Source organism: Candoia aspera, chromosome 1 (genome assembly GCF_035149785.1).
Source record: "Candoia aspera isolate rCanAsp1 chromosome 1, rCanAsp1.hap2, whole genome shotgun sequence".
Taxonomy (NCBI): Eukaryota; Metazoa; Chordata; class Lepidosauria; order Squamata; family Boidae; genus Candoia; species Candoia aspera.
In genome coordinates, this window is record NC_086153.1 from 153289641 (window position 1) to 153303759 (window position 14119).

The 14119-nt window shown below is 46.1% G+C and overlaps 1 protein-coding gene across 2 annotated transcripts in view; it reads left to right on the plus strand.

Annotated features, from left to right (window-relative positions):
* Positions 1-14119, plus strand: part of PLCB4 (phospholipase C beta 4) — a 188117-nt gene that overhangs the window by 140344 nt on the left and 33654 nt on the right. For both annotated transcript variants that reach the window (XM_063316134.1, XM_063316143.1), the window contains 6 exons: positions 1114-1318; positions 1802-1890; positions 4518-4668; positions 4910-4959; positions 5576-5641; positions 8175-8290. In XM_063316134.1, coding sequence (XP_063172204.1) covers positions 1114-1318; positions 1802-1890; positions 4518-4668; positions 4910-4959; positions 5576-5641; positions 8175-8290 — 677 coding nt within the window. The remainder of the gene's footprint in view (positions 1-1113; positions 1319-1801; positions 1891-4517; positions 4669-4909; positions 4960-5575; positions 5642-8174; positions 8291-14119) is intronic.

A 14119-nucleotide genomic window follows, 5' to 3' on the forward strand; every position in this document is an offset into this window, starting at 1 on the left:
CTGAGTAATTTGAAGAATAAAAAATGGCAACTTCTAAGGGAAAATGTTTTAAAGAGCTACATGATAGAGGATACTTTGAATGTAAAAAGTTATAAATAATTTATATACATTATACTCTAAATATAAATACTTTAGAGTTCTTTTTAATCCATTAACAAAATAGTTGACCTGCAACTTAAGCCTTAAAGCACTAGATTTTTACTGACATTTTAATCCCATATAGATAAGGACTTAGCTGTAGGTATGGATGAAGTCACACAAGGTGGTGGTGGGAGAGCAGTTTAAAATGAAACTCCTCCTAAATTTTACCCCTTATTTAGGAGCAAAAAGCGGGGAATCAGTTAACTTTAATAGTTATGATAACTTTGCTTATCTTAATTTTTTTGGATTTGAGAGTTCAGAATGTTGGATATAAATATTTGGGGAGGAATGTAAGATTGCAATTAGCCCACCTGACTAAAAAATACTAGCCTTTAGCATAGTACTGTTGAGGAGCTTTATCTTGAAATACACTGCTTTCCCACCAAGGTAAGTCCATTTCTTCATATTTGATAGTCAGAAACATTATCCCTTTCCTATATGTGGGTCCTTCAGACTTGTTTTGCCTGCTGTGATGATAAGAAAGAAAAGAGTGTTTTTATCCATCAAAGATTATATTGCTGTCAAGGTGCATGCCACAGATGAATTGCATAGCTAGTAAATGTAGGTATTTTGGAGAACAGAATGGGAACCTCCTCATAGAAAGCAATCCTCCACACTTGGAAGATTCATTTATTCTAATCCCTTGCTACTTGCTTTTATTCTTCCAAACTTCTGATGTTTCCATTTTTAGAAAACCAAACTAACAGTAATTTAATTAATCTTGATTGGCTATTTTTAGAGATATAAATCATTATCCATTACTAGTGTATTCTGTGTAACATTAATAAGTAGTGCCACCAAAGATGTACAACAAAGCCTAGTAATATTGTAAAAATATAACCAAACAGCATTTGGGGGTAACTTTATTAGAATCTGGCAACAAATGGGGTTGCTGGATTTCTTCAACAATTACAAGGCAGGAATATGCTCCTGATGAGTCTTAATAATCATCTTCATTCTGGGGTTTCTTAGGTGATTCTACCAGATCTTGCAGTCCTGAGGATAGCAGTTTACGATGACAATAATAAGTTGATCGGTCAGAGGATATTGCCACTGGATGGGCTTCAGGCAGGCTATCGACACATTTCCCTTCGAAATGAAGGCAACAAACCATTATCCCTGCCAACAATTTTCTGCAACATTGTACTTAAAACTTATGTGCCCGATGGTTTTGGAGGTAAATATTCTGGAGTGGGGAGAAGCATTTCTTTATCATGCAAAGACAATATTTGGCCTTTCCTCATATTAAGGAAGCAAGATTTTGGGGGTGTCTGTACATGGGCACATGCCCACACATGCGTGTGCACACACACACCTGTGTATATATCTCTATCTCAGGCTCAAAACAAAATCTTGCTTCCCTAGCATAAAGAAGCGATCTGTGTGTGTGTGTGTTTGTGTGTGCGCGCATCTGCATGCACATTTCTTCTTTCATACTATTTCTGTTAAGCTGATATTTCCTAGATTGGAACCTATTATGGGTCTTATGCTTCTGCATCTTTTAAGTTTGTGAAGACTTTCCATTTTATTATTTCTCATGATTAAGGGGACAGTAATGCATGATGAAATTAAGCAGAACCATTTGTAGGAATTATGTGATAGGATTTAAAGAGATCTGAAGTTGAAAATAGCTTGACTACTTATTTAAATTCCTTCTTAGATATTGTGGATGCCTTGTCAGATCCAAAGAAATTTTTATCTGTCATGGAGAAAAGAGCAGACCAGATGAGAGCTATGGGAATTGAAACGGTAAGGAGTAATTAACTTTGGATATGGAATTGATTTGCATATTTTTCTAGGAGCCTCTTTTAGTAGAATATTTAAAAGATTAGAGTGATGGACAACATTGGTTGGCCTTTTGTTAATTTTAGGTAGGCTTCACCATGGCTAAAACTAAACATTATTTATATCATCAGGAGTATAGATGATAAGTTTCTAAAGAGATGGCTGGAGGCAACATCACATGCTCTTCCTCTAATCTACAGTAGTATATGCCATCATGTGCCAGCAATGCCTCTCTGGATTCTAGGCCAGACTTCGCACAAAAGAATTAATAGACACAAATTTGATTATCAGGACTCAGAACAAGGACAGTTATAGAAGAATATTTTAACTTCCCAGGACATAACAAAGCAGTTTGGGAACCACCACCACCACCAAAAAACTATGCCAGCACAATCAGTTGTGAGACAGTCCAATTTCATAGGATTCAGGCTACCTCAGGTGTTTGGAGCAAACACAATAGGTATTTACACATCACAAGCGTTAATTGATAAGGTACTTGTAACTGGTCCCCCAGAGAACCTTCATCTGCATTATTGCCATGTCTTCCCTCTCCCCACCCCGCTCCATCCCTATGTATTATAATCCTGTATCAATCATGCCACTCTATGATGAAGGGAGCTGGAGCTCACAAAAGCTTGTGCCTTAAAATAAAAATAGTCAGTCTTCAAAAATGCTCCCAGATACTTTCTGATCGCTCCTCCAAGCTATAAGGCTGTTGGAGCCCTTTGTTGTTGATGACCAGATCCACCATCTTCTTATTGTTTTGTGTTTATTTTTTTAACTGTGTATTTGTTGTATTGCTTTTATACTGTTAACCCACAGGAGTCAATTGGAGTCGGGCAGTATCTAAGTCTAAATAAATAAATTGATTGATTGATTGATTGATTTTGCTTCTTAAGATGAAACAATAAGTATGTAACCCAGGGTCTAGGCTAGAAATGGGCAATGCCTGGTGCACTGGCTGTAAGCAGTCTAAAAAAAACCCTTGCAGCCTCAAAGCCTCTCACAAAATTGTACCACCAAAATTTGGCAGCTTATTTTGACGTGCTTTTCCAATAGGAAATTAAGCACAGCAAGCATATTAAGCCACTAAGAGGCTTAACATACTAATAGTAATACATTCAACCCTTCCCCAAAACTGAATTCATTGCATTACTATCATGACCATGGCTGCCAAATATTAACTTAAAAGTAGTAAAGCCACTAGCTGTAAAAAAATTACCTAGCTCTGTGCTAAGCTATATGGGCTATCTCAGAGTCTTTGAATACTAAGACTTAAGTCCATAAGCTTTTGAATTTAAATGGAGAACATTCTAATAATAAATATGAACAAAGGTTAGGGTTACACATTTTTTTTTTAGTATGCGGTGGTTCTGTTATTGCTGGCTGCCGTTTTTCAGGATACTGCTTTCCTACACTACACTACACTACACACACCCCAGTAATTCTTAACTAGTGGTCATTGTCAGTGTTCTTTGGGCTTCAGTTTTTCAGCATTCCTTTAAGACAACTTTTGTGAGGGGCTTTCTACATAGGCAGTGCTAATTTTTAATACATAAGGACCACCTTTCAAACTGCTGAGAATCCTGTTAATGTATATAATATTGTACCATGAACTTTACTAGTAGTCTGCTATTATTTGCCTGTTGTTTGCCTGTTAACAGTTGCTTCATCCACTATTAAGTGACCATATTCTGCTTGATAGTGGGTGCCTACTAGTTAGCTTTGGTTCTCTATTACTACCAGTAGTGGCAAGGATGCTTGGATGAAGCCTCAGTTGGTGTGAAGCATCCCCTATACAAGACATTTAATACCTCTGCCCTAGGTGGACTGAGTCTTGTAGTCAGTGCAGGAAATATAGCAGGGATCTTTTGGCGCAAGATCAAATGCTCCCATGACTCATGGCCATCAGAATGCCTATTTCAGTGCCTGCTGGCCAGTGGTGTTGTGGACCTGGACTCAGGAAAAGGTAGCCCTCTTCCGCCGGCTGATCCTCACCATTGACCTCCCCAGCTGCTCATGGAGGAGAGTGAGCTAGCAGGCAGCCACCACCTGCTCTTCTTGTGCTGCCTCAGCCTCTCTTCTCTCCAGTCGGTAGCACTAAGGTTACTACAGGAAGAGAACACATTTTACAAAAGTCTTTGTGCTATTGCTGCCCTCCCCTGCTCCTTAGGAAGAGACCTTGCCCAGCTCTTCCTCTGATTAGTCCTCTTTTGCTTCTAATTGCTCTTCTACCTTTCCCAGCTGTGCCTTTGGGAAGAGGAGTTTTACGGGGGGAGCAGGTGGGGAGAGAAGATGTAGTCAGTTAGCCCTAAACTGAGGGAAGCACATGAGCTAACAATGCCTGGCTATTCTCGCACAGCACTAATGGTACAAAGGGAATAAGACTGGCCCAGTTATGACAATTGCCAAGATGTACCAGTGACCTGGGCCTGGCACATAACAGTCAGGTGCTATGACACTGGGACTTCTTGCATCTTGTCCTTAGACACTTGGTTTATTTCTAATTTTCTTCGACTGCTTGGAATCTTTCATCCTTGTCTTCCAGATTTGTCCATGGTATATCTTTAAAAAGCCTTTATTCCTTGCAGAGTGACATAGCTGATGTTCCAAATGACACTTCAAAGAACGATAAGAAGGGCAAAACTAATAACGCTAAAGCAAATGTTACTCCTCAGACTAGCTCTGAAGTCAGATCAAATGCCATTTCCAGTATAGGACCTGGCACAGAAATTAAAAAAGGTAAGCAAACATATAGAAGATGACTGTATGCAGATTTCTTGCTGTATCGAGTTTCTCCTGATTGGTATTTAAAGTATCTACGAAGCATTGATGGAAAATATCCTCCTTTGTAATAATCTGGATATCTTTTCAGCAAGTGTATATGATTTACTGAATGATTTACTTAAGTGACATTAAAGTAACTAACAATACTGAAAATATGTTCATTCTCTTACTGGTTTTTTTCTCTCTATTTTTTAAGGTATTGATCTTATTCCTCAAATAAAGATAGAGGACTTAAAACAGATGAAGGTAAATCTATGCAGCAGTTTAGCAATATCTTTTTGAGAATGAATTGACTTGTTTTCTGATATTTTCCTTTCTGACTGAAAATCCAAATGTCCTTATTAAATAATTAGCTAAGGATTAGATTTTGTTTTTCTTGGCCTTTAATCCCTTAAGGATTTCTTTTTACTCCAGGGAAGCCTTTTAAGCTGAAGAAGTGGCTAAGAGCTGTTAAGATCTGGAACCTCACACTTTGCTTTTCATATTTCTCCCACATTACAGGGTGACTGTAAAATAGTGAGGCAAAAAAGAGCAGTTTCCATTTATGAGTCTAGGCGCATAGATCTTTACATGAAATCTCTGTACATTGGTCATAGATGACAACTTGATTTTCCTCATTTTTTTAAATTAAAGTTGCAATGAGTTTTCACTTGCTTTGCACATCATACAAAGCCGTAATGTGATTGCTTGGTTTTGATTCAGCATGTTCTGAGAACCTAGCCGTTGCAGCTTAAGTAAATCATGCCTTCAAAAGTTTTAGCTTTGCACATTGCGCAAATTCAGTTTTGAAATCAAGACAACCGTCTTCAGGTCTGTCTTGTTTAGGTGTTTTTAAAAAAACTTTTCTTTTTATGGGGAACAGGCATATATAAAGCATTTGAAAAAACAGCAAAAAGAGCTGACTGCTTTGAAGAAGAGGCATGCAAAGGTAGGATCTTGTTTTCTTTTGTTTTCTGTTTCCAAAGATGGGTTACTTAAAATTTAAAAAGGAGTATGAGTCATTGCAAAAGTATATATTAAAATAATGAGGCATGTTACTGGTTCTTAAGTATGGCTCTCTCTTCATGGATGGCATCTCTCTGTGGAATCTTACGCTGTTCACCAGAACAAATTTAAGAAGCAGTACAGTCTGTTTCTCTGACCTGCAGGCTAAGCTAGTGGTGATTAGACATTTAAGCAACAATATGGAATTTTTCAATTACATAACATAAGATCGACCGACTGTAGCCTAGTGCAAAAGGTATGCACAAGATTTCAAAGGTTTTGAACCAGGAATTTGTTCTGAATACAAGCACTGAACAGAACTCTTTCCATTTACACACACACACACACACACAATTCATTCACTTCAGCATCCATTAGCCCAGAGTAAAATTACTTTATTCTTCCTTTTTTAAAAAATAATTAGAAATTTAAAAGTGTCGTTAGGAATCTAAGGATGCTTTCTAGGAGGTATATGAAATGGGGGGGGGGGGGAAAACCATATTGCTCCATTAAAAAGTGCCATTGTGAATATTCTGTTAGGATATCCTGTGTTCCATTAGAACAAAATTCAAAATGCTTCGAGTGTTCTGCATTCCAGTGGAGCAACAAGTCAGCCTGTTTCAGGGATTCCACCATTGGGACCTTGAGACATGCCCTGGCTTCCCTTGTTTTTCACCTTAGAAACACAGAAGTAGGTGGACTAATAGTCCACTCTGGGGGCTGTCTACCACTTACTTGGACAAAGAGATAATCTGTTTTTAAAAAAATTAAAGATTAAAATCCTTATAGTGGACAATGAAAGTAATCTTTAACTTTCAGCAGCCTGCTTTGCTCCCACAACTACCCAGAGGACTGAACTCCACAAATAAGCAACGGCAGTGGGTTAATTTTAATACATGTCCTACTTCAGGTTTCAGCCTCGTGCATACACATGGTTTCTTGGAAGATTCTCAGTTTTATTTTCTGGTAACAGAGTTAGCAATGTACTCAGGAACGCCAAACAAAGCCACGGCTTGCCTGCAAAGTCTAAAGTTGGTCCAAGGTTCAAGAGCCGGGTCTAAGGTTTCAAGAATTTCCTGCAGAGGGACCACACCTGAGCTAGACGTTGTTTCCAGCCAAGAGAACAGGGGTAGCCAAGCCGCTTATATAGGCTGCAGCCAACTGCCACTCATCAGAATGTTTCCTCCGTTGCTTGGCAATAACCTAACAGAACCTCTGCTCTGCCCGCCTTTCTCCTGGGCCATGACAGCACTGCTCGTGGCCAATATAACTATACTTCTCTGCCTACAAAATTCCCCAGGTAAATGAAGCAACATGGTCACTGCATTTGCATCTTGAAAGCCCAGTCATATAGCAGTACAGGTCATCTTCACTTAACGACCCTAATTGGACTGTAATTTCCATCACTAAGCGAAGCGGTCATTAGGTGAAACCGCAACAGCAGTTTCGGTAGTCCTGGTTGTAGTTGTAAGGCCAGGACTGCCCCATCGTTAGGCAAGGACCTCAAGCTTCTCTTGCCCTGCTCTGCTGCACTTGCCTCCACTTCAACTCCCCCCTGCCTCCCTCCCCCCATCTCTGCCCTTTGGGCCACCCTGCACTCTGCCACCCTGGGAACACTGAAAACTATGCTGAAAACAGTATGTTTTGTCCAGGGTTTGGGCTAAATTTATAGTGTCTTGTTTGGAGCTTTTGACAGAACTTCAAAACATACTGTGTTTTAATCTCGAAACATTAAAGATGGCTGTTCCAAGCTTTGAACATTTTGCACACCCCTGATGCTTACCCTTCCAAATTCCTGCAGAATGCAGGAAAAAAAATTACTAATATCTAAGCGTTGGTAATTCAAAGAAGAAGTGATTCATAAGGGATTTCTAGGGAGTCTCAACCTATTTCAAATTCCATTCTGAATTTTACAGCATCCTTTCAAAAACAGAGAATTCATTCCCTTCTATCTGGGTTCTTTTCAGTATCCTTTTTCAGTGCCATCCTATGTGTGTTTATTCAATAATATGGAGCAGAGAGGTTGGATGTGTGGTTACTGTTGCCGTGCAGAAATGCTGAAATTTCTGAAATGTCAAAGGAAGGGGTGTAAGTAAGTTTTATCAGAATGATGTTATATTTCCCAGGCAATAAAAACAACTTAGGAGTTGAAAAAGAAAACACTTGTACTTCATTTACTGTTTGCACAGTAGCCTTGGTTGCTTAACAACACTTGTAAGTTCTGTACGGTGCAACTATCTGGACAGAGGAAGAGAAGGAAGGGAAAGAAGTTGCTTCAGTTAACAGTTCCATTCAAGAGAGCTTGTGGATTTAGGAGCCTGATAGAATAAAAAGGCATTCATGCTATTTTGAAACACTTTGAAAGATGCTGCTGCTAGGTTTTTTTTTTCCCCCTCTTCCTCTTCTGCTGAAAGACAAATATCTAAATGGCTTGCCACACAGCCTGTAGCCTAACATGCCGTTTTTTCCCCCTGCAGGAGCACAGCATCATGCAGAAGTTACACTGCATGCAAGTTGACAAAATGGTAGCCCAGTATGACAAAGAGAAGCTAGCTTACGAGAAACTCCTTGAGAAGGCAATCAAGAAAAAAGGGTATGGCCTTGTTTAAAAAGCAATGTTTTTGACAGCAGGAAAGAGGAATATAGTTCCATTCTGGTGCCCTGAGAGGTGGATCAAAGTACCGTTGCACTTGAGCTATATCATTCCAAGTGTGAGAGTCCCCAGGGATTGAAGGGGCTCACAGAGGGTTGTGTATTCTGTTCAGATTAAGAGATTTTAAAATGACACATTCCTTTAAGGGGAAAAAAGAGGCGGGGATAATTATACTAGCCTCTCTGAAATCATTACATTGACCTCAGTGGAGTATTTAGACCAGCCTTTCTCAACCTTTTGACCCTGGAGGAACCCTTGAAATTTCAGGCCTTGGGGAACCCCTGCACATTCAGGCTCAAATATAGGCCAGAAGTTACAAAATTATTTTATTTTTTTCCTGGGTAGGCCTGTATATATACATTAACAGTGTTCTTAAACTAAAGATAAAGAATGAAACTTAACTGTTTAATGTGAAGTTGCCTGAATTTGAAATAATTCTTTAAATAAATCGTGATCTCCCAGGGAACCCCTAGTGACCGCTCATGGAACCCCAGGGTCCCACAGAACCCTGGTTGAGAAACTCTGATTTGGATCCTCATCACATGAGAGCTAAGAAACTCCAAGTTAGATATAATCAAAGCTGGTACACATTTGCTAACATGTCATTCCTCCTCATATGGAAATCCACATGGTGACCCTCATCAACTCTGTTTTGGTCCTGAACGTATATATGCTGACCTTGTAAAGTTGGTCTGAGGATGTATTTGAAGCCTATTAAATGCTAAGTGTTGTTGTCAATGGACTGTGTTTTTCAGGTAAGCGTCATTGGCCTGAGAGCTTAACTTGGATCTGAATGTTAACTGAAAAACAAAAATCTGCTTCTTGTTACATTTTTTTTTTGTATGGACACTATAAATGGAATGCATTCTCCCATCAAAATTAGTATTATTTGCCTGGATTCTATCTGGTAGATGAAATACTGGATTAATAAAATGAGTAAAACTTTTTGTTGTAGTGTGTAGCCAGAAGCTTTAAAATTAAATTGCTGAAATACCACAAGATCACCAAAACTTAGGAAATTTTAATATTGCTCCCTGGGTGTCATGAGTGCCGTTGAGCTGAAGACATCAGCGCAATGGCACACATGACAATAACGAGGAAGCAGGGGAAGGGGCTCAAGATAAGCAGCCATCAGCTCACAAAGAAGAAAGAAGAAGAGACAAAGGCTAAGCGGATCGCGAGGCACACCCAAGCTGTTAGCACTAGCACAACGGAGATCGCCCAGCTGACAGCAATCACCGGATGAATAAGGAAACCGATGATGGGCGATCCCGGAGCACCAGCGGGGCCTCGCAACCCCTCACCTACCGGCAAGACAGCATGTTGGACAAAGGGGGGATGACGTAACCCTGAGTGAGGGGGCGCTGACCGGCGCGGGGTATTTAAACCCCGCACCGGCGCGCTCCTGTCACTCTCAGCTTTTTTCTACAACTGACACTACGTGAGAAATAAAACAGAACCTGCTTCAACTGAACCAGTGTCTGTGCTTTACTCAGCGGTAGGCAGTGCATGACATAAAGCTGAGAGTCACAAACTCAGCCTCGCCGAGCCTCACCGGACGACAACGAGCCGCGGGAGGAGTAGACGGCGAGAAGACCAGGAACGATGAGGCCGGCGCGACGCGGACAAGGGGGGTGAGCCGCACGGCAAGAAGCAGAGGAGGACCGATCGAGGCCAGAGGCACCGCGGACTCCCGGAGCCATGGACACCCACCCGGCCCAACCCGAGCCTCAGCTCCAACCCCAGGGGGAGATGACGATGGAGGCAACCCGGCCACGGGAGGAAGCAACATACCTCCCGAGACCAGCGGAGAACCCCTCGCCCCACATCGCACCCCAGCCACGGGCGTGGAGTGGCAGCCCAACGGCGGTAAGCACGGGGGAGGACGAAGAAGCAACCCAGCCAATGGCGGAGGAAGCGGACCAACGGACGGGAGTGCCTGAACCCCACCGGCGACCCACCCCTGCCGACACACCGATGGAACCGGCCCCAGCGGCATCGCGGACGGGGACGCACAAGCTAGACTTGCGGCCATGGAGGCCCAGCTGAAGGAACTCCGGACCATGCTTCAATCGTTGATGTCCCCTGCGCCGCCCAACGACGTCCCCGCACAGGCCCACACCCCGAGCGGGGCGTCGCACTCCCACGGGCCAGACAATGATCAACAAACGGCCCAGGCGGATGACGCCACAGGCCGGGAAGTGAGAGGAGGGGGCTCACAAAACGCCCGGGCCCCAAAGGACTTCCCCATCTTCTTTGATGGAAACCCCGCGAAACTGTCGTTCTTCATTACGAATGCCAGGGAGTTCATGGGGAGGCACGGACACTCCTATGACTCTGAAGCGGACAAGATCGCAGCCGTGGCGATCAAACTACAAGACCGGGCGGCGGACTGGTACGTCCAACTGTACGAGTCCAGCTCCCCCGCCCTCGCCAACTTCCACGCTTTCATCACCGAGATGAAGCGCTACTTTGAGGACCCACTAGCCAAAGTGAGGGCGAAAAGCGCACTCCAAAGACTCAAACAGGGCGCACGCACTGTCCCGGACTACGCCCTCGAGTTTAAAGCCCTCGCAGGGAAGATCAACGACTGGTCCGAGACCACCCTGCTGGAAATGTTCAAAAGGGGGCTCAACCGCGACGTACTCCAATGGGCCCTCTACCAGGACGACCCAGAGACCCTACACGGTTGGATCCACCTCGCGGGGAAAGCAGAACACGCGCACCGCACCTTCCTCATGGCAACGGCGGAAGACACGACCAACACCTGCCCAAAGGTACCCGCGCCACACGTGGGGACGGCCGGTCCCACATACCCAAGGAAGAAATTTAATCGCGGGCCCTGCGGGAGGTGTGGAAAACTGGGGCACAAGACGGCAGATTGCTTCGCCAACCGACCGCCGGCTAGTGCTCCCAAACCCGCCCCGAAAACTAGCCTCAAACCACCTAACCCGCCGCCGCCCCCCCACCGCCGAATGACCGGAGCCACAGCGACACCAGACGAAGGCTGGGACGCCTACTGGGGGGGAGAGGACGCCGTAGACCCAGACCAGCTGGCGGGAAACGCTCCCCGCCTGCCCTAAAACGCGTTGCGAGGCAGGCGGTGGGACAGCAACGCGGACCACCTCGACAGAACGGCGAAAGCTCCGTTATAATGGCGGCAATCAAACTGTCTACCGGCAACGGGGTCACCATGGTCGCGGCACTAGTGGACTCGGGGTGCTCGAAAAACCTAATCCACCCCGACATAGTCGCCAAACTCGACCTCCGCTGCTCCCCCCTCCCCACGCCGCTGGCATTCCACCAGCTGGACGGCTCAACAGCGGGGGGGAAACCAGCCACGATGCAGACCGAGCCGGTCACCCTGCAAATGGGCACCCACACCGAACGCACATCGTTCGTAGTCACTCACATCGGACGACCCATCGCAGTCTTGGGAATGCCATGGCTCGCGACAAACAACCCGCGCATCGACTGGGAGACCCGCACCTTCCTATTCGGCGACGGCGAGTACCGGGCGCCAGTTCCGGCGGGCAGAACCAACCCCACTGTGGGACGAGCAGAGGCGGCTACCCAGGACAACGCAGCTACCCCAGCAGACCTACCGGAACAATACGCTGACTTCTCCGAGGTCTTCGGAGAGGCAGAAGCTGATCAACTACCCCCCCACCGCAAGACAGACTGTCGGATTGACCTGCTGCCCGACGTCCCCTTACCTAGGCCGAAGATCTACTCGATGACCCCGAAGGAGATGGCAACCCTCCGGGAGTTCATCGATAAAAACCTAGAGAGGGGATTCATAGAGCCAGCATGCTCACCGGTCGGAGCCCCCGTCTTATTCCGGGAGAAAAAAGACGGCACCCTACGGCTCTGCACCGACTACCGGGGCCTAAACGCGGCTTCCCTGTCCAATAAATACCCCTTACCCCTGGTAAAAGATATGCTCGCCCACCTGTCCACGGGCAAGGTCTTCTCCAAGCTGGACCTTCGCGAGGCGTACTACCGCATCCGAATCAGGGAGGGGGACGAATGGAAAACTCCGTTCAACTGCCCCCTAGGCGACTTCCAGTACAAAGTGCTGCCGTTCGGACTCGCGGGGGCCCCGGGGGTGTTTATGCAGCTCATCAATGAGGTTCTGCATGAACACCTGTTCAAAGGGGTCCTCGTCTACATAGACGACGTCCTTATCTACACCAAAACGCACGAGGAACATGTGACCCTAGTCAGACAAGTCCTCGATAAGCTAAGAAGGGCGCAGCTCTATGCCAAACCCTCAAAGTGCGAATTCCATAGAGCGCACCTAGACTACCTGGGGTACTGAATCTCCGGAGACGGCATAGAAATGGACCCCGCAAAAGTCGAGGCGGTGGTGAACTGGGAACGCCCCCGCAACAGACGCCAACTCCAGAGCTTCCTCGGCTTCGCGAATTTTTACAGGTCATTCGCCCGGGGGTTCGCGGAGATAGCCCTCCCCCTAACGGACCTCCTCAAAACCAAAGGGGTGGGGGACACCCGATGCGCCAAGAACCCGGGCACAGTATTGAATTGGACTCCCGCGTGCCAGACCGCATTCAATAAGCTGAAAGCGCTGTTCACCACAGAGCCAATCCTCGCGCACCTGGACCTGGAACGGCCGTTCGTGGTCCAAGCCGACGCCTCAGACTTCTCCCTGGGGGCCATCCTACTCCAAAAGGACCCCACAGGACTCCTGAAACCATGCGCCTACCTGTCGAGGAAATTCTCCGAGACAGAAAGGCGATGGCACGTCTGGGAGAAGGAAGCCTTCGCGGTAAAATCGGCGCTGGAAACATGGAGACACCTACTCGAAGGAGCCGCCCAACCATTCGAGGTCTGGACCGACCACCGGAACCTCGAGGCCCTCCGAACGCCCAGACGCCTCAGCCCAAAACAGGTCCGATGTGCCCAATTCTTCAGCCGCTTCAACTTTCAGCTGAAGTTCATGCCAGGTAAAAAGAACTTCCTGGCCGACGCCCTTTCCCGACTGCCCCAAGACGAAGAGCCTGCCCCAGACACGATCGGGACGGTCCTATCCGCTTCCCAACTGGGGATGGCTGTGACCACCAGGAGCGGCGCTCGGCGGCAGCACAACTCTACGGCGCAACCGATGGCGGGGCAACCAGTGACCAGACGACGCCAACCGCAACTACCAGGGGGGATACGCACGGATCTCACCGCCACCCTCAAAACCGACCCCTGGTTCCTAGCAAACCCCGACAAGGTAACGATGGCACAGGACCTGGCATGGGGAGAAGGCAGAATCTATGTCCCGGACTCGCAACGCCAAGCGATCTTGCATAGATCCCACGACACCAAGCAAGCAGGACACTTTGGGTTCCTTAAGACCCTGCACCTAACAAGGCGTCAATTCTGGTGGCCCGCGCTAAGATGGGACGTGAAAGCCTACGTAGCGTCCTGCCCAACGTGCGCCAGAGCCAAACGGGCACCAGGCAAGCCCTCGGGACTTTTACAACAGGTGGCGGAACCCTCCCGCCCATGGGAGGAAATCTCCATGGATTTTATAGTAGACCTCCCACCCAGCCAGAAGAAAACGACCATTTGGGTGGTGAAAGACTACTTTTCGAAACAGGCCCACTTCATCCCCTGCACATCGGTCCCGTCCGCACAACAACTAGCCAAACTCTTCCTCATACACGTGTACAGGTTACACGGATGTCCCGCACGTGTCGTGACCGACAGGGGCACACAATTCACTTCTAAATTCTGGCGGGCCTTCCTAAAGCTGACGGG